Source organism: Bos indicus, chromosome 6 (assembly GCF_029378745.1).
Source record: "Bos indicus isolate NIAB-ARS_2022 breed Sahiwal x Tharparkar chromosome 6, NIAB-ARS_B.indTharparkar_mat_pri_1.0, whole genome shotgun sequence".
NCBI classification, from domain to species: domain Eukaryota; kingdom Metazoa; phylum Chordata; class Mammalia; order Artiodactyla; family Bovidae; genus Bos; species Bos indicus.
The window spans coordinates 88,847,969-88,868,557 of record NC_091765.1 but is presented as its reverse complement, the minus strand read 5'-3'; the positions used below and the strand labels follow the sequence as shown (position 1 = coordinate 88,868,557).

Below are 20,589 nucleotides of genomic sequence, written 5' to 3'. Positions count from 1 at the left end.
TAGCTGCCATATTGCACAGTGCAGATGTTGAACACATCTGTTAACATAAAAAGTTCTATTGGGCAGTGCTGATATTTAAAGAAGATCTAAAGATCTGGTTTTGAGTGGTTGCTTTTTCTTTTTTAACTTTTTACTTTGAAATTTTTTTTATAGAAGTGTTCTTCTATAACTTCTATAATTATCCCAACTTCCCCTAGTGTAAACATCTTACATAAACATGATGTATTTATTAAAACATAGAAATTAATATTGGAACACTATAACTAACTAGACTAGAGACTTTATTCATACTCCACAATTTTCCAATAATGTTCTTTTTCTATTTCCATGCTTTACTGATGTCTAAAAATATTATTTATGCCTTTACAGAAAGGTTGCCAACTTGATGTGTGTTATTGAAGAGATGACATTCTGGGACTAATGGGAACTGATTGTTATGTTTACCTATTAGCACATAAATGTAATGAACATGATCAGTAAATATTTCTTTGCTGGGAGTTGATTGAAACATTTTTTATGAATTTTCAAAAGCAGTTTCTCTTGAGTCCTAAAACAATAGAATCGATATAATTTATTGTAAAGCTTCATATGCTAATACATTGTAATGCTTTTTTTTAAAATTTTATTGGAGTATATTTGATTTACAATGTTGTGTTAGTTTCAAGTGTACAACAAAATGAATTAGTTATATACATACATATGTCCACTCTTTTTAAGATTGTCTCCCCATATAGGCCATTACAGAGGAGTAGGTAGAGTTCCCTGTGTTGTACAGTAGGTTCTTATTATTTATTTTATATACAGCAGTGTATATATGTCAATCCTAATCTCCCAGTTGGTCCCTTACCCCCTGGTACCCATAAGTTTTGTTTTCTACATATGTACAGAGCTACATCTGTAACTTTATTTTTGTTTTGTAGATAAGTTTTTTTTATTTATACTCTTTTCTTGGATTCCATATACAAACTATATCATATATCTGTCTTTCTCTGTCTGACTTCACTCAGTATGACAATTCTAGGGCCATCCATGTTACTACAAATGGCATTATTTCATTCTTTTTTACGGCCGAGTAATATTTCATTGTACATATGTACCGCATCTTCTTTATCCATTCCTCTGTTAATGGACATTTGGATTGCTTATATGTCCTTGCTATTATAAATAGTGCTGCAGTGAACATTGAGGTGAACATATCTTTTCAAATTATGGTATATGCCCAGGAGTGGGATTGCTGGGTCACATACTATGTTAATCGCTCAGTCGTGTCCAACTGTTTGCAACCCCATGGACTGTAGCCTGCCAGGTTCCCCTGTCCATGGCATTTTCCAGGCAAGAATACTAGAGTAACTTACCATTTCCTTCTCCAGGAGATCTTCCCGACCTAGGGATCGAACCCAGGTCTCCCACATTGCAGGCAGATTCTTTTACCTCTGAGTCAGAGACCAGGGATCACATAGTAGCTGTTTTTAGTTTTCTAAGGAACCTCCATACTGTTCTCCATAGTGGCTATATGAATTTACATGCTTACCGATAGTGTAAGAGGGTACCCTTTTCTCCATACTCCTTCCAGCATTTATTGTTTATGGGCTTTTTGATGGTGGCCATTCTGACCAGTATAAGGTGATACCTCGTGTAGTTCTGATTTGTGTTTCTCTAATAATTAGTGATGTTGAGCATCTTTTCATATGCTTTTTAGCCATCTGTATGTCTGCTTAGAGAAATGTCTGTTATTTAATTTTTTAAAGTTGGAATTTAGTGAAAATACTTCACTTTTCAAAAAATGTAACATCTAGGTAATATGTTCAGTTCAGTTAAGTTGCTCAGTCATATCCGACTATGCGACCCCATGACCACAGGACGCCAGGCCTCCCTGTCCATCACCAACTCCCAAAGTTTAACCAAACTCAGGTCCATTGAGTCGATGATGCCATCCAGCCATCTCATCCTCTGTCATCCCCTTTTCCTGCCTTCAACCTGTCCCAGCATCAGGGTCTTTTCAAATGAATCAGCTCTTCACATCAGGTGGCCAAAGTATTGGAGTTTCAACTTCAACATTAGTCCTTCCAGTGAACACTGAGGACTGATTTCCTTTAGTATGGACTGGTTGGATCTCCTTGCAGTCCAAGGGACTCTCAAGAGTCTTCTCCAACACCACAGTTCAAAAGCATCAAATCTTTGGCATTCAGCTTTCTTTATAATCCAACTCTCACATCCATACATGACCACTGGAAAAACCATAGCCTTGAAGAAACAGATCTTTGTTGACAAAGTAATGTATCTGCTTTTTAATATGCTATCTAGGTTGGTCATAACTTTCCTTCCAAGAAAAGCATCTTTTAATTTCCTGGCTGCAATCACCATCTGCAGTGATTTTGGAGCCCCAAAAAAATAGTCAGCTACTGTTTCCACTGTTTCCCCATCTATTTGCCATGAAGTGATAGGACTGGATGCCATGATCCTAGTTTTCTGAATGTTGAGCTTTAAGCCAACTTTTTCACTCTCCTCTTTCACTTTCATCAAGAGGCTCTTTAGTTCTTCTTTCTGCCATAAGGGTGGTATCATCTGCATATCTGAGGTTACTGATATTTCTCCTGCCAGTCTTGACTCCAGCTTGGGCTTCATCCAGTCCAGCATTTCTCATGATGTACTCTGCATATAAGTTGAATAAGCAGGGGGACAATATACAGCTTTGATGTACTACTTTTCCTATTTGGAACCAGTCTGTTGTTCCATGTCCAGTTCTAACTGTTGCTTCCTGACCTGCATACACAGGTTTCTCAAGAGGCAGGTTAGGTGGTCTGGTATTCCCATCTCTTTCAGAATTCCCCACAGTTTATTGTGATCCACACACACAAAGGCTTTGGCAAACTCAATAAAGCACAAATAGATGTTTTTCTGGAACTCTCTTGTTTTTTCGATGATCCAGCAGTTGTTGGCAATTTGACCTCTGGTTCCTCTGCCTTTTCTAAAATCAGCTTGAATATCTGGAAGTTCATGGTTCACATATTGCTGAGGCCTGGCTTGGAGAATTTTGAGCATTACTTTGGTAGCATGTGAGAAGAGTGCAATTGTGCGGTAGTTTGAGCATTCTTTGGCATTGCCTTTCTTTGGGATTGGAATGCAAACTGACCTTTTCCAGTCCTGTGGCCACTGCTGAGTTTTCCAAATTTGCTGGCATGTTGAGTGCAGCACTTTCACAGCATCATCTTTTAGGATGTGAAATAGCTTGACTGGAATTCCATCACCTCCACTAGCTTTGTTCATAGTGATGCTTCCTAAGGCCCACTTGACTCTTCACATTCCAGGATGTCTGGCTCTAGGTGAGTGATCACACCATCATGATTATCTAGGTCATGAAGATCTTTTTTGTATAGTTCTCCTGTGTGGCCACCTCTTCTTAGTATCTTCTGCTTCTGTTAGGTCCATACCGTTTCTGTCCTGTACTGAGCCCATCTTTGCATGAAATGTCCTCTCGGTATCTCTCATTTTCTTGAAGAGATCTCTAGTCTTTCCCATTCTATTGTTTCCTCTATTTACTTGCACTGATCACTGAGGAAGGCTTTTTTATCTCTCCTTGCTGTTCTTTGGAAACCTGCATTCAAATGTATATATTGTTCCTTTTCTCCTTTGCTTTTCACTTCTTTTCACAGCTATTTGTAAGGCCTCCTCAGATGGCCATTTTCTTTTTTGCATTTCTTTTCCATGGGGATGGTCTTGATCCCTGTCTCCTGTACAATGTCATGAACCTCCGACCATAGTTCATCAGATCTAGTCCCTTAAATCTATTTCTCACTTCTACTGTATAATTGTAAGGGATTTGATTTAGGTCATACCTGAATGGTCTAGTGCTTTTCCTTACTTTATTCAAGTCTGGATTTGGCAATAAGGAGTTCATGATCTGAGCCATAATCAGCTCCCGGTCTTGTTTTTGCTGACTGTATAGAGCTTCTCCATATTTGGCTGCAAAGAATGTAATCAGTCTGATTTCAGTGTTGGCCATCTTGTGATGTCCATGTGTAGAATCTTCTCTTGTGTTGTTGGAAGAGGGTGTTTGCTATGACCAGTGCATTCTCTTGGCAAAACTCTATTAGCCTTTGCCCTGCTTCATCCTGTACTCCAAGGCCAAATCTGCCTGATACTTCAGGTTTCTCTTGAGTTCCTACTTTTGCATTCCAGTCCCCTATAATGAAAAGGACATCCCTTTTGGGTGTTAGTTCTAAAAGGTCTTGTAGGTCTTCATAGAACCGTTCAACTTCAGCTTCTTCAGTGTTACTAGTCAGGGCATAGACTTGAATTACTGTGGTATTGAATGGTTTGCCTTGGAAACGAACAGAGATCATTCTGTCATCTTTGAGATTGCATCCAAGTACTGCATTTTGGATTCATTTGTTAACACTATGATGGCTACTCCATTTCTTCTAAGGGATTCTTGCCCACAGTCATAGATATAATGGTCATCTGATTTAAATTCACCCATTCCAGTCCATTTTAGTTTGCTGATTCCTAAAATGTCGACATTCACTCTTGCCATCTCCTGTTTGATCACTTCCAATTTGCCTTGATTCATGGACCTAACATTCCAGGTTCCTATGCAGTATTGCTCTTTACAGCATCAGACCTTGCTTCTATCACCAGTCACATCCACAACTGGGTGTTGTTTTTGCTTTGGCTCCATCTCTTCATTCCTTCTGGAGTTATTTTTCCACTAATCTCCAGCAGCATATTGGGCACCTACTGATCTGGAGAGTTCCTCTTTCAGTGTCCTATCTTTTGCCTTTTCATACTATTCATGGGCATTTTCAAGGTAGAATACTGAAGTGGTTCGCCATTCCCTTCTCCAGTAGACCACATTTTGTTAGAAATATGTTAAGAAAGACTAAAATTTGGAGAAGAAAATGGCAATCCACTCCAGTACTCTTGCCTGTGAAATCCCTGGACAGAGGAGCCTGGTGAGCTGCAGTCCATGGGGTCGCAAGAGTCAGACACGACTTAGCAACTAAACCACCCACCACCACAAAGTGAATATATGCCTAAAGATAACATGTGAAAGGATATTTGCCATATACTAGCTAGTTTTTTGGGGGGCGGTAGGGGTGGGAATTAACCAGGAAGACTTGGGATTTTCCATCAACTTCCATTTTATATTTATGTATAATGACCATTATTTTTACTAATACTGTAAAACTATGAATAATACTACTAAATGTTAAAAACATACTAAAATTAAGATTTAGAGAAAAAGGAAATACCGGTTTTTTTTGAAAAGTATAGGAGAAGGACACAGTCATAGGGAGGTGAAGTTTTAAGGGGTATACAGTGATTAGAGCCAAAATGAGCCATGAAGTTCAACTTGAGAGTCCATCAGAGGGAAGTATTAGATTCAGGTCAAGACAGGCACATTTGCCTTCACAGCTATTTCTACCACTATTTGTACACCCTAGAAAGGGAAAATTAATGCAGTAATAGCACTCAGTATGTAGAACCATCATGCCAGATATATCCTTTATGCCTATACATTCTATTTTATCTTTTTGATGCAGCCATCAAGGTTCACACATTGCTTTTGGCTACTATGTCTCTTTGATCTCCTCCAGTCAAAAACATCTCACCACCTTCTTTTGTTCTTATCCACATTGAATCCTTTGAAGAATGTCCTACATTTCAGATTTGCCTGTTTTCTCAATCCATGGTTACATTTTGATTAAACATTTCTAGCAGGAACATCAGATAGGTAATGTTTGAATCTCACACTGCATCATATCAGGAGGTACTCAGTAACAGACTGTCTCAGTTAGCTATGGAAAGCATGGTCACTTTAGTTAAGGTGCTGATCATCAGATCTCTTTATTACAAGAGTATATCTACAGTCCTTTTTTTCTGTAGCTTTTTTATTTCATTTTTTTAAGGTTTTTTTTTTTTTTTTTTTTAAGTAGCACTCTTAAGTTCACAGCAAAATTGAGAGAAAAGTACAACGATTTCCCATACCATCTGCCTCCATACAGGCCTAGCTTCTTTTATTACCAACATCCCACTCTAGAGTAGTACTTTTGTTACAATTGATGAATGTACGTTCACACATCCTTATCAAAGTCTATAGTTTACATGAGGGTTCACTCTTGTAATGCTGTACATTCTGTGAATTTGAACAAAAGTCTAGTGATGTGTATTCACCATCATTCTATCATCCAGAGTATTTTCAGTATCTTAAATATCCTCTGTGATTTGGCTACTCATCCCTCCCTCCCCTTAAGTGTTTTTTTTTTTAATGTTTATTTATTTTTAATTGATTGATTTCTGTAAGTTTTTTTAAAGATAAAATTTGATCCAACTCCTTGCCCACCAAACCTATGTAAATTCTAGTGTTATATTAAATCTCCATATTTCTATAATAAATAATAATCTGTCAAAATTAACATTAAATATAAAATATTTTTCATGTTAATTTCCTTTTTATAGCTATCTTTATAAAATAAAGGGGGAGGTAATGAGTCAGTGAACTGGAAGAAGTAAACAAGGAGAAATTTTTTTAATAATCCAAAATATATTTGCATTTATTAGGAACCTCTTGGAATTTTAGGTTTTTCTAGTTTAGTTATATATCTTAAGGATAACTATTATAAATTATGATTTATCTTCTACGTTGTAGGTATTGTCAATATGGACTCGCCATATGGTTCTGTAACACCTTCCTCTACACATTTGGGAAACTTTGCCTCAAACCTTTCAGGAGGTCAAATGTATGGACCTGGGGCACCCCTTGGAGGAGCACCCACAGCTGCTAACTTTAACAGACAACATTTTTCCCCACTTAGTTTGTTGACTCCATGTTCATCAGCATCAAATGGTGAGTAATACACAGTAATTCTAGAGGAAGAGTTTGCCTTTATGTTCCCTTAAAAAAAAGTTTTAAAGTTTTTCAAAGTTTGGAGTTTTTAAGTTTTAAACCTCTTAATAAGTTAAATACTATACCTGGAGAAGGGAATGGCAGCCCACTCCATTATTCTTGCCTGGAGAATCCCATGGACAGAGGAACCTGGTGGGCTATAGTCCATGGGGTCACAAAGAGTGGAATGGGACTGAAGTCCCTTCAGTTCAGTTCAGTTCAGTAGCTCAGTTGTGTCCAACTCTTTGCAACACCATGAATCGCAGCACACCGGGCCTCCCTGCCCATCACCAACTCCTGGAGTTCACTCAAACTCATGTCCTTTGAGTCAGTGATGCCATCTAGCCATCTCATCCTCTGTGGTCCCCTTCTCCTCCTGCCCTCAATCCCTCCCAGCAGCAGAGTCTTTTCCAATGAGTCAGCTCTTGGCATGAGGTGGCCAAAGTATTGGAGTTTCAGCTTTAACATCAGTCCTTCCAATGAACACCCAGGACTGATCCCCTTTAGAGTGGACTATTGGATCTCCTTGCAGTCTAAGGGACTCTCAAGAGTCTTCTCCAATACCATAGTTCAAAAGCATCAATTCTTCGGCACTCAGCTTTCTTCACAGTCCAACTCTCATATCCATACATGACCACTGGAAAAACCATAGCCTTGACTAGATGGACCTTTGTTGGCAAAGTAGTGTCTCTTCTTTTCAATGTGCTATGTAGGTTGGTCATAACTTTCCTTCCAAGGAGTAAGCGTCTTTTAATTTCATGGCTGTAATCACCATCTGCATTGATTTTGGAGCCCAAAAATATAAAGTCTGACACTGTTTCCACTGCTTCCCCATCTATTTGCCATGAAGTGATGGGACCAAATGCCATGATCTTTGTTTTCTAAATGTTGAGCTTTAAGCCAACTTTTTCACTCTCCTCTTTCACTTTCATCAAGAGGCTTTTTAGTTCCTCTTCACTTTCTGCCATAAGGATGGCGTCATCTGCATATCTGAGGCTATTGAATTTCTCCCGGCAGTCTTGATTCCAGCTTGTTCTTCCTCCAGCCCAGCGTTTCTCATGATGTACTCTGCATAGAAGTTAAATAAGCAGGGTGACAATATACAGCCTTGACATACTCCTTTTCCTATTTGGAACCAGTCTGTTGTTCCATGTCCAGTTCTAACTGTTGCTTCCTGACATGCATATAGATTGCTCAAGAGGCAGGTGAGGTGGTCTGGTATTCACATCTCTTTCAGAATTTTCCAGTCTATTGTGATCCCCACAGTCAAAGGCTTTGGCATAGTCAATAAAGCAGAAATAGATGTTTTTCTGGAACTCTCTTGCTTTTTTGTTGATCCAGCGGATGTTGGCAATTTGACCTCTGGTTCCTCTGCCTTTTCTAAAACCCGCTTGAACATCTGGAAGTTCATGTCCACATATTGCTGAAGCCTGGCTTGGAGAATTTTAAGCATTACTAGAGTGTGAGATGAGTGCAATTGTACAGTAGTTTAAGCATTCTTTGGTATTGCCTTTCTTAGGGATTGGAATGAAAACTGACCTTTTCCAGTCCAGTGGCACTGCTGAGTTTTCCAGATTTGCTGGCATACTAGCACACAATAAACCATAATTAAAAAGAATATGGAAAGCAGTATATACATACATGTACCTGTGTGTGTGTGTGTGTGTGTGTGTGTGTATAGGGAAAGATTGAAGGCAAAAGAAGAAGAGTGTGTATTATACACCAGAAACTAACAAAAAGTTGTAAATCCTATACCTCAATAAATAAATAAATACTATAAAAGTGTAATTTATGTTCTTGGCAATCTGAAATTAGGAGGAATTTAAATAGAGTCTCCAGGTTTTTAAAGTATTAGAATCAACTTCAGTTCTATCAAATCTAGAATATTGTGTTTTTGAGGTTTATTTCTAAGATGGATCATTTTTTGAGAATCAAAAGTCTTGTTTTATCACCTGTTGATTTACATTTACTTTTAGATTTGAGAATGTAGCTTCCATGAAGAAGGATTTGTAGCCTTATAGTATAAGGCTACTTTTTTGTCTACTTTAAATCTCATCTGCTACGTAAACAGAGAATTCAGCACATTAAGAGAATTCTGTAATAAGGGTAGTGGGTTTTTTTGTATTTGTGGTTATTTATTTATTTAGTGAGGATAAAGACATCAAATTGCTTTCACTTTGAGGAAATTTTAATAAGAATCCTTTTTTGTTTTTTTTTAAGTTTTAACAATTTCTTCTAACAACATTAGAGCTCAGTTAATAGAGACTGGTTAACTGAGTGAAAGAATTAAAAAAAAAATTCATATTTGAGAGATTTGCATGTCTGCCAGTGAAAGCTTGAACATATATAGTGAATTTACATATTGTATAGTTTTTCTTGTGTTTATCAAATAACAAAGACTGTCACATGGAATATTACATATCCTTGTACTGCTAAGGCGCTTCAGTCGTGTCCGACTCTGTGCGACCCCATAGATGGCAGCCCACCAGGCTCCGCCCTCCCTGGGATTCTCCAGGCAAGAACACTGGAGTGGGTTGCCATTTCCTTCTCCAATGCATGAAAAGTGAAAGTGAAGTCGCTCAGTCGTGTCTGACTCTATGTGACCCCATAGACAGCAGCCCACCAGGCTCCTCTGTCCATGGGATTTTCCAAGCAAGAGTACTGGAGTGGGTTGCCATTGCCTTCTCCTGTCCTTGTACCGGTGTCCCTAAGTTAAAATAAATGGTTTAAGAAAGAATAAATAAATAAGATGACTATGACAAAATCATGCCAGAAATAATGTAATAAGTATGCAAATAAGGTACCAAGAAAAAAGGAGAGAAGTTCATAGCGATTCCTGTTGAGGATACTTTACCTATCTTTGAAAAAGCTGAAGAAAGTTTCTTAAGAATCATAATTGAGATAAAGTGAATATAGTATAACATAGCTATTTAGCCTGGTTTATCTAAACTTAAACTATTAATAGAACATTGAAAGTAAATATAACTATAAGGAATAACTGATTATGACATTTTAGTCTTAACTATCTGGCTTATAATAAAAAGTTACAGCCTCAGTTATTTAAAGCTGTATTCAGTACAACATAAATTTGTGTACTGGAGGAATATGGATATTTATTTATTTAGTTCATTACAAGGAAGATCGATGGGGCTTCCCAGGTGGCACTAGTGGTGAAGAACCCACCTGCTAATGCAAAAAACATAAGACATGCAGGCTGGGTCCCTGAGTCAGGAAGATCCCCTGGAGGAGGTGATGGAATCCCACGCCAGTATTCTTACCTGGAGAATCCAACGGTCAGAGAAGTCTGGCAGGCTACAACCCATGGGGTCACAAAGAGTCGGACACAACTAAGAACACACACACACAGTTGTCCTAAAACATTTTTATAGGTCTTTTCTGCTTTTGAACCATGAACCACTTAAGGTAAATGTGTTGTGTTTTCTTTTTAAGGTAAACATGTTGTATTTGTTTATATCTCTAGGGTCCTTTAAGATAGCATAAAGAACCCTTGTATATTTCCCCACGCCCATTCACTACTTGTTAACATGTTACCACATTCCTCCCTTTCCCTGCTGTGTATCTGTGTGTGTGTGAGAGGAGAGAGAGAAAGAAAGTGTGTGTGTGTGTGTGTGTGTGTGTGTGTGTGTGTGAAATATGTGTGTGTAGGGATTGTAGGGCTTTCTTCAGTTCAGTTCAGTTCAGTCGCTCAGTCGTGTCCAAATTTTTGCAACCCCATGAATCGCAGCACGCCAGGCCTCCCTGTCCATCACCAATTCCCAGAGTTCACTCAGACTCACGTCCATCGAGTCAGTGATGCCATCCAGCCATCTCATCCTCTGTCGTCCCCTTCTCCTCCTGCCCTCAATCCCTCCCAGCATCAGAGTCTTTTCCAGTGAGTCAACTCTTCCCATGAGGTGGCCAAAGTACTGGAGTTTCAGCTTTAGCATCATTCCTTCCAAAGAAATCCCAGGGCTGATCTCCTTCAGAATGGACTGGTTGGATCTCCTTGCAGTCCAAGGGACTCTCAAGAGTCTTCTCCAACACCACAGTTCGAAAGCATCAATTCTTCGGCACTCAGCTTTCTTCACAGTCCAACTCTCACATCCATACATGACCACTGGAAAAAGCATAGCCTTGACTAGATGGACCTTTGTTGGCAAAGTAATGTCTCTGCTTTTCAATATGCTATGCAGGTTGGTCATAACTTTTCTTCCAAGGAGTAAATGTCTTTTAATTTCATGGCTGCAGTCATCATCTGCAGGGGTTTCTTACTGTACCATTTTACAGTTAGTTGCAGATACAGACTGATTTCCCCTAAATACTCCAGATTATAATATTTTAGAATCACAAGAACTTTCTCTTTCAAAACTGCAATGCAGTTAATCACCTTCTGCAAATTTTACTTTGATACATTATAATCTAATATATAGTCCATACTCATATTTCACCAGTTATCCCAATAATGCCTTTAATATCTCCTCTTTTTCAAGATTAAAATCAGTGTCACAGACTGCATGTAATTCCCATGTCTTTTTAGTTTCAAATAACCTGGAAGTGTTTGCTTAGACTTTATGAATCTTTCAAAGAAAGCTTTTTTTTTTTTAAGGTTACAGATCAGTTGTTTGGTAAAATGGTTCAATTTGTTTTTCTGATATTTCTTCATTTTTAAGTTTAAGTTATGTATTTTTGACAGGAGCATCCCTATTAGTGTTTCAGCCTTCTCACGGTATTACATTAGAAAATATAAAATGTCAGTTTGTGCTGTTTACTTTGATCACTTGGTTTCATAGGTTTCTACACTATCAAATTACCACTTTTCCCTTTGTAATTTGTAAAGTAATCTGTGGGCACTTACTTTGAAACTGCTTTTATTCCTCATCAGACTTTGAGGTAGAATGTAAGGAAATAGGGAAGAAGGAGAACTTTTCTCAGTAGAAATAATAGTTTTGTTTTTGTAACCATGTTAATATTCACAAATTTAAAACAGAACCAACCTTGATGAAGGGAAAAACACTAAAATTGAAAATAAATAAAAACAAGTAAACCTATCTGCATTTTAAATTACTAACATAAACCTACTAAATGAAAAAGAAACAATCTAAAAACTTTTGAAGACATTGGTATTTAGTAAACCCAAAAGACAAATAGACTACAGACAAAATCTTCACTTCTACTTAGGACATTTGTATTTTATGTTATGGATGAGTGATTTTAAACCTACATGGGTTATATTATAGGGCTGAGCAAATGAATAAATAAGAATATTGAAAATGATGTAATCCAGGGCTCTGATTGTAGGAATAGAAGAATGTAGAGTGAGGCAAGGAAGAATGCTATGAAATTGTATTGGAATTAGAGGATCAATATGAACTCATGATTTTAAAATGATGTTATGTTTCGGATTGAATCACATAAAGTTGCCATTTTCCCCCCAGAACTATCTACTGAAAAGGGCCTAGAAGCCATGGATCTTCAGTAGCAGTAAGCACATTCAGCATCCAGATCTGTCTGTTAAATGTTTTAATCCACTAAAAGAAACTAGGGCTTGTTGGGGAAATAGCTGATTTGAGAGCTGGGGCAGGGAGAGTATAAGAGAAGTCTGCAAAAAGTCTTGTAGTGTCAGAAAGTAATTAAGTGTTTAGATGGTTGGGGCATGTCAGAGGAATGCAGCATATAGCTTGAAGGAGCTCCCACTAGCCAAATTCAGGACAGTTTAACCATCAAAATGAATAATGTCAGCTCACTGGATAAAACAAGAATCCATGGAGTACGTAATGGTTATAAATAAAATTTTACAATGCAGATGGGGGACTTACAATGTCATTACAGTATAATGACAACTCATAAATGTAAAAGGAATTACAATTTGAGTCATCATTTTGCAACTGTTAGACTGGTTGATCAGCCAAGATTCTCAGACTTTTCCCTTTATTACTGAACTTTTAACTAGTTTGCATTTCATTACCTACCCAGGTTCGATCCCTGGGTTGAGAAGATCTCCTGGAGAAGGGAATGGCAACCCACTCCAGTATTCTTGCCTGGAGAATTCCATGGACAGAGGAGCCTGGTGGGCTACAGTCCATGGGGTCACCAAGGGTTGGACACAACTGAGCGACTAACAGTACTACTACTACTAATAAAAATCTTAATACTTTTTAATGACCATTTAGTTTGTTTTACCTGACTTCTGATTATTCTTTAAGTTATCTGTTCACATAAATGTCATTTCATAGCTTTGTTTATTTATGGTAGTCTTTCAAAATTTTGTTTTTCATATTTATCTATATATTTTTCATAAAAATTGCCATTCTGCATGCTGTTGGAAAACTAACCCAAGAAGCATTACTTATTCTTCACAATGTATTTATCTGGTTTTAGGTATTTGAACAGCTTTTATCAACATTTCTCCGTGCATTCCACTTCTTTTTTTTCCCTTCTCCTCTATAGAATGTCAGGACATGATATTAGGACTCTGGCAAATTAAACTAGGATATGTGGGACATGGGACCCTTACTTCCAAATAAAAAAGTTAAAAAAAGAAAGCAGAAAACCTTCCTGAGGCTGCAAAACAACAGGCTGGTGATATCCAAGATCCTTCTGCATACAGGCTAGGCAGAGATCCCCTGAGCCCGTATCCCACTCAGATGCTAAGGTCTATCCTGTCAGTGCTCAACCCGTGCATGCTTTGAGTACTGATCACTGGTGCTCTGTGAGTTTCAGGCTTTGGCAAATCTAGTCAGTGGGTCACTTTGACATTTCAATCTTATAAGGCTCTTTTGTATCCAAAAGCAGTAAAAATAATAATAATGACAGTTTTTTTTAAGGAACAAATTAATTTTACATCATGACTCAGTATGCATATACCTGTGTGTGACTGAAATATATCTATAAAACAGTACTTACATCCTTACAGTATATGTTCATGCTGCTGTTTTTTTTTCATGCTGTTCTTTTCTCTTCTGTTTTCTTTAACCTTGAAAAAAAATTTTTGTTACTCATAACTAACCACAGTCATCTCATGATCTACTGTAGTTCAGTTAATACTGAACTGAGGCGTGACAATGCAGTGCAGTTTTCCTGCAGGAGCACTTTTTCCATTTGTAAGTCACATTGCTCTTCCAATTTGAATTCAGAACTGAAGTGGATTTACTGAAACTTAAGTTTCAGGGTATCTCATTTGCAAGGGGCCCTGCCAAGGTCCTGTACCGAGTTTTGTACTTGTATTTTTTTTTTTTTCCCTAAAACAGATTCCCAAGATTGTATTCCATCAAAACCTATAAAATCTGTTTTTTCTCTATAAGTTAGCATATTTAATAACATGACTCTGAATTAGATTTTTCTTGTTTATTCTAATTAAAGAAATTATAATAATTAGGGATAAGAACAAAAATTATAATTAGGCTCTTTTCGTAGCAAGGACTGTAGACCGGGGGATCTCAAGGAAAGTGGTGCTTACCTCAAGGCTATGCAGGGTGATCTTTGAAACCATCTAAGATTTGAGACAGCTATTACCTCTCTGTCTCTCTTTAGAGGATTTATGGTCTCTCACTCATAGTCTGTTTCTTGTCAGTCCTCTTACTACTGACTCTCTTTACATATAGGCTTCTTCATAATCTCATCTTGTATGTAGCCCTCAAAGATTCAGTTCATATTTAAACCAGTTTTTCTGTTTTCAAATAAATTGTAGCTATGCACTATGCAGGTAACTGTTTTGACTTCCTAAGCTTCAAGTTCCTCTACAGTTTAGCCTCTATTTAATTTTAAATATGCTTTGTATTTAGACTTTAATAAGAAAAGTATGATTGGTTTTGGTTTTCCTTCTTCACTGTGGTGGCTTCCCTGGTGACTCAGTTGGTAAAGAATCCTTCTGCAATGCAGGAGATCCAGATTTGATCCCTGGGTGGGGAAAATCCCCTGGAGAAGGAAATGGCAATCCACTCCAGTATTCTTGCCTGGAAAATTCTATGGACAGAGGAGCCTGGTGGACTACAGTCCATGGGGTCACAAAGAGTCAGACACTACTGAGCATCTGAGCATGTATTAAAAAAAGTAAAAGAGCTTGAAATATATCCCAAGTTCTACTCCAAAGAAGGTTGTTATTGTTTTGGGCTTCCCTTGTGGTTCAGCTGATAAGGAATCTGCCTGCAGTGCAGGAGACCTGGGTTCGATCCCTGGGTTGGGAAGATTCCCCTGGAGAAGGGAAAGGCAACCCACTCCAGTATTCTGGCCTGGAGAAATCCATGAACTGTGTGTATAATCCATGGGGTCACAAAGAGTTGGACACAACTGATCGACTTTCACTTTCTTTCACTTTCTTCACTATAGTGTATAAAGAGACTAAATCACTAAAGAATATTCCCAAATTGTGTGTATTAAGAACTAGCCTTGTTGTGATAAGTAAAACTTAAATTGCCACTTCTAAGAGTGTGTTCTGTGGAATATCCACAAGGTACAGTGAATCAGTTGGGTTATGAAACATAGCCTTCTGTTGGTATTTTATCAGCATATTAAAGTTCTGTGAAGTCCTGATTTAAAGAAACTTACTTATTTTTTTTTAACATACAACCAAGGGACAAATATTCCCAAGGAAAATAGTTTGAAAATTGCCAATACAATCAGTGATTTTCCCCACCTCCATTTTGTTGTCATTGTTGTTTCTTTTTAATTTAAATGTTGTCTTCTCATTGCTCTGGTGTTATATTTTACTTATGGTCAAGGGCAAATTAATTTAAATATTAATTAGTGTGCAGGCAGCATTCACATTTCGCATTCTACTATCCCAAAACTAAATAGGAAAATTGTGAGCCAAATTAAAAAATGACTGCAAAGTCACAGAACTTTAACCAGATTTTAATATACATAATTTATTATGTAAGCATTATACTCATATTTCTAAAATTTTGTTTACAAAATTACAGGCTCTATAGAGACAGTGTATATTATTTCCCAATATCTTTTCTCTAGATTCTCCTGCACAGTCAGTATCCTCTGGAGTTCGTGCACCTTCTCCTGCCCCATCATCAGTACCTTTAGGGTCAGAAAAGCCCAGCAACGTCTCTCAGGATAGAAAAGTTCCAGTCCCTATTGGGACGGAACGTTCTGCACGTATCAGGCAAACTGGAACTTCAGCCCCATCTGTTATTGGGAGTAATTTGTCCACATCAGTAGGACACAGTGGCATCTGGTCCTTTGAAGGGATTGCTGGCAATCAAGGTATGGTATGCTATTCTGCTTATTGGAAGTTAAGTTTATATATTTAACCAAAATATTAAAATATTTAAATAATTTGAATTTAAAAAGCAGTATTTAATTATCATAAACATTCTTTTAAGAAAATATGTGTTCATATCTCTTCATTTTGACTAATCAATTTATTTAAGAGTTTGAAACTTTTTTTGTTCACCTGTGATCTCTCACTGAGTTAATCATTGCTGAGTATAGTTTAATACAAGCATATTATTTTCTTCATTTCATCATATTAAGGAAATATTAATATTTCCTTTGGGGCTCTTTAGTTTTATCTTAGCTTTTTTTTTGTTTTGTAACACAAAGTGTTTAGGTTACATTACAAGGCTATTGTTTCACTACCTACAAACATGGAAATATTGTGGTAAAGATATAAAAGTAGGTCATTATTCTGAAGGAATTCACATCCAATGTAGAAAATATTAGACATATATAAAGTTTTTTTTTTTTTGCTGTTTTCTGATTTTAAATATCTCCCAATTATTTTTTTCTGCCTCTTCATCTTCCCTCAGACAAAGTAGACTGGTGTAACCCTGGGATGGGAAATCCTATGATTCACAGGCCAATGTCTGATCCAGGAGTGTTTTCACAGCATCAAGCAATGGAGCGAGAGAGTACAGGAATTGTAACTCCTTCTGGTACATTCCATCAGCATGTTCCTGCAGGATACATGGACTTTCCTAAAGTTGGGGTAATGGTGATTTAAAAGCATGTTCATTAGTTCTAAATGATTTTCTGATTATTAGCCTTATTTTACTTCCCATGTATAAGCATTTGTGAAATGGTGCTGGAGCTTTGGCTTGAAATTATAGGTGAAAATCTAGCTAAAATATAAATATTTATAAATCCTGATTTTGTCTGAGTTGTTTAGAGAAATGTTTTTTGACAAAAGATTTTATATACTAGGCTTACACTGTCTTCTGTCTAATGCTGGAAGAAATCATATTGGAAAATAATTTTTAAATCACTTAGATAGCTTACATGTTCCAAAATGAGGTGAAGTTTCAAATACAATTTTAGGGTATTGATTATACTGGGAAAAATAATAAGCAGTGACTTCAATGTGCATAATCCTTGTTTTCTTTTTTAAGGGTATGCCTTTTTCTGTGTATGGGAATGCAATGATTCCTCCAGTAGCACCACTTCCTGATGGTGCTGGAGGACCCATATTTAATGGCCCTCATGCTGCGGACCCCTCTTGGAATTCCCTGATAAAGATGGTTTCAAGCTCCACAGAAAATAATGGCCCTCAAACGGTAAGGCTGATCATTCCATGAACATTTATTTAATGATTATGAGCTTCCAAGGGGCTTCCCTGGTGGCTCAGACAGTAAAGAATCCAGCTGCAATGTGGGAGACCTGAGTTTGATCTCTGGGTTGGGAAGATCCCCTGGAGGAGCGCATGGCAACGCACTCCAGTATTCTGACCTGGAGAATTCCATGGACAGAGGAGCCTGATGAGCTACAGTCCATGGGGTCCCAGAGCGTCGGACACGACTGAGCAACTAAGCATAGCACCTAGCTGCCAAGACAAATGTAATAGAGATAAATCATGGTTGTGAGAGAGTTTGGTGAATATGGGCAGTTGGGGAAATTGAGGGAAATTTATTATAGCTGAAATATAGCAGAGGGATATGGAAAAGGGTACCAAAGGTAGTGGTTTGGGGCCAAAATTAGGAAAGACATAATATATTCCATTGAGTAGCAGGTGGTAGGTAAAAAATTTTAAGTTGTAAAGTTTTGTAATTTTATGTATCAAAATTTAGTTGTGCAAAAAGGTCCATCTAGAGGTTATTTATTAAAAGTATTATAAATGTCAAAATAGTATGTGACTGTGAAAATGCTTAGAGATGGTTGTATATTTTAACTTATTGTGGTATATATTTAATACCTGATTTTCATTCCACAATCATCAACCTGTATGTACTCAGATAACGGTTTTTTAAAAATGATGGTAATTCAGATCCTGTTCGAGGGATAAGAGTAGAGGCAGGAAAACAACAGATAATAGTGGTTTATCACTGCTTTTCTTTATTGTTTCCCAGTATGTTGCCAGTTAACTGAGAAACTTAGCTGGTTTAGCTCATAAATATTCCTTAGTGTTTAAGAGTTTTATTTTAATCAAGTATATGTTAAATACATATTTAATAAAACATGTGCTTTATATTCATAGGTGTGGACTGGACCCTGGGCACCTCACATGAACAGTGTGCATATGAACCAGCTTGGCTGATGAGGATCAGCTTGTTAGCCTGCAGATTCCTTTTCATTCAGAGGAAATCACAAGTGGCCGAAAAAAAAATTTATGCTCCCAAATCATTCTACTGATGTGCTTGACTGAAGTGTGTAGGCTTTTTGCAGAAGAACTTACTAACTGACCTATTTTCTGTGAACATTTGTGACTGCCCATTCCCCATCATCATCCGTTTTACCTTAGTTAGCCTTTTTCTTATCATTTTTCTTTTTTTCTTTTCCCTCTTCCCCTTTGGACATAACTTTCTGTTGAAGCTGTTCTTTGGCTGGTTGGTTTTAGTACTGTAAACTGCTTCTGAGCAAACACGGAAATTTAGCAAAATTATGTAAACTTGATCCTGAAGTTTTAGAATGGCAAATAAATGTACAATTGTTTACATAACAGAAAAGGCTAAGCAGAAAGTAAATTTCAATATGTCAGTATAGAGGCTCTACTTTACGTAGACTTAAATTAATGTGAGATATGTACCTTCATATTCAGAAATCTGGATGTTTCCTTCATACATTAAACTATTAATAAGTATAACTTTTCTGCTTGTGTAATTTAAGTATAAAGTAAAACAATGGGCATTATCAGTGAATGTTTCCCGACGCTGGCTTTTAAAATACCCATGCTGCTCTCCTTTTGAGTTTGTTTGCAGCAAGGCACATATAGAGTAAGAAATTTTAACACTTTTTCATGTCTTTTTATTACCTTGTCACACTTTTAAAAACTAATACACACTTCTCTCTTCACTCTTTTGTTTCTCTCCTCACCCTTGCCACTAATACCAGTAAAATTTTCTTTCTGATCGTGAAATAATTCTATAAAGATTTTTACTCTAATGGCTGCTACAGAGAGATGGAGAATCTGCATCATCACCTGTGGTTTCTTCTAATCATAAAACATTCAGTCTTTCTGAGAATTTAAAAAGCCACCACTGGTTCCCAGTCAGCATATACAAGCTCTTAATATACTGTTTATTATTAAATAATTCAGTGTACCATTTTATATTGGATAATATTGATTCTTAACATTGGGTTTGGAGTCATCAGGAGTCAACATAAAAATTCCAGTTTACAATAATTTAAAGGTTTTTTTTCCCCATATTTTAAAGCCTTCTTAATTTCTACACTTGTTTGTATATTATCAGTGAAAGGGATCAACAGCTAACTTGGGGCAAGTAATAAATTTGGCGTTTGTCATTAAGACAACTTATGGTAGACATGAATACACAGGTTACAAAATAAAGCCTCCTGTTTAACCTGTTTATGTAAGACACAGGGCCACACTAAACTACTCAGTGGGATTTATCTATTCATTTCACTTGAAAAAATAAACAGTAACATATTCCAAGAAGAATATGTGTCCTACCCTGTCTCATGTGATACAATAAATTATATGGTTGAAATAGAAAGTAAGCATAAAAGTGAAGTAATGTCTTTAAAAAATAATAGACATAATTCCTCATTGGTGAAACATAAACATTAACTAAAATTCAGATAGATCACCCAGGTTAACAATATTAATATGGTTCCTTGACTGTTCAAGAAAATGAAATGATTTCTTTTACTCTGGTTACCTAAGTAAAGAGTAAAAAGATTTCTCAAACATATCCAGAAATTTATAAACACATTTGTATCTTTTAATTTAGAAGGTGGTCTTAAAATACATAAATTTGTTTTTCTCCCTGTCTGTGATTGATACAACCATATTTAAAGGAAAAGCTAAATGATATCCTACAAATAAATGTAGCTATGACATAAAATTATTGCACTTTACTAAGAAAGGGGTATAATGCTATTTAACAGAGTATTTTATGTATGACTTTTGCCACTATCCTATAACTTTTTGCTTAGTTTCTTTTCTGTGTTTACTAGGGTTATTTTCTAATTAAAATAATCCTGCTAGATAACAGATACCACCCAGTATTTATCACAACACATGACCTTGTGTTGACTCACAACAGTGGGTTTCTTAAGATAGGGTGTCTTGCTAAAAAACAGAGAGAAAAACTATTTTTTTTTTTTTACTTCAAAGCTATGGGACAGGGGACTATTGATTGGAATGCTCCTAATTTAGTTTTTGGGGTCAGGCTTGTTAAATATAATACCATGGTTTTAGAAGTCTGTACTGGGAACATTTTTCAGATACATTTTTTATATTTCAGATGTAATGCAGTGCACTTTTATTTGAATAATAAAAAAATCATCTTTTGAGACCA

At 36.8% G+C, this 20,589-nt stretch overlaps 1 protein-coding gene across 13 annotated transcripts in view; it reads left to right on the top strand.

Moving 5' to 3' along the window:
* Positions 1–20,589, top strand: part of ANKRD17 (ankyrin repeat domain 17) — a 167,180-nt gene extending 146,591 nt beyond the window's left edge. For 12 of the 13 annotated variants that reach the window (XM_070791564.1, XM_070791571.1, XM_070791566.1 and 9 more), the window contains 5 exons: positions 6,650–6,847; positions 15,851–16,099; positions 16,645–16,823; positions 17,224–17,388; positions 18,306–20,589. In XM_070791564.1, the coding sequence (XP_070647665.1) occupies positions 6,650–6,847; positions 15,851–16,099; positions 16,645–16,823; positions 17,224–17,388; positions 18,306–18,365 (851 nt within the window). In that variant the 3' untranslated portion in view covers positions 18,366–20,589. The remainder of the gene's footprint in view (positions 1–6,649; positions 6,848–15,850; positions 16,100–16,644; positions 16,824–17,223; positions 17,389–18,305) is intronic. The other variant, XM_070791567.1, reaches the window with a different exon arrangement.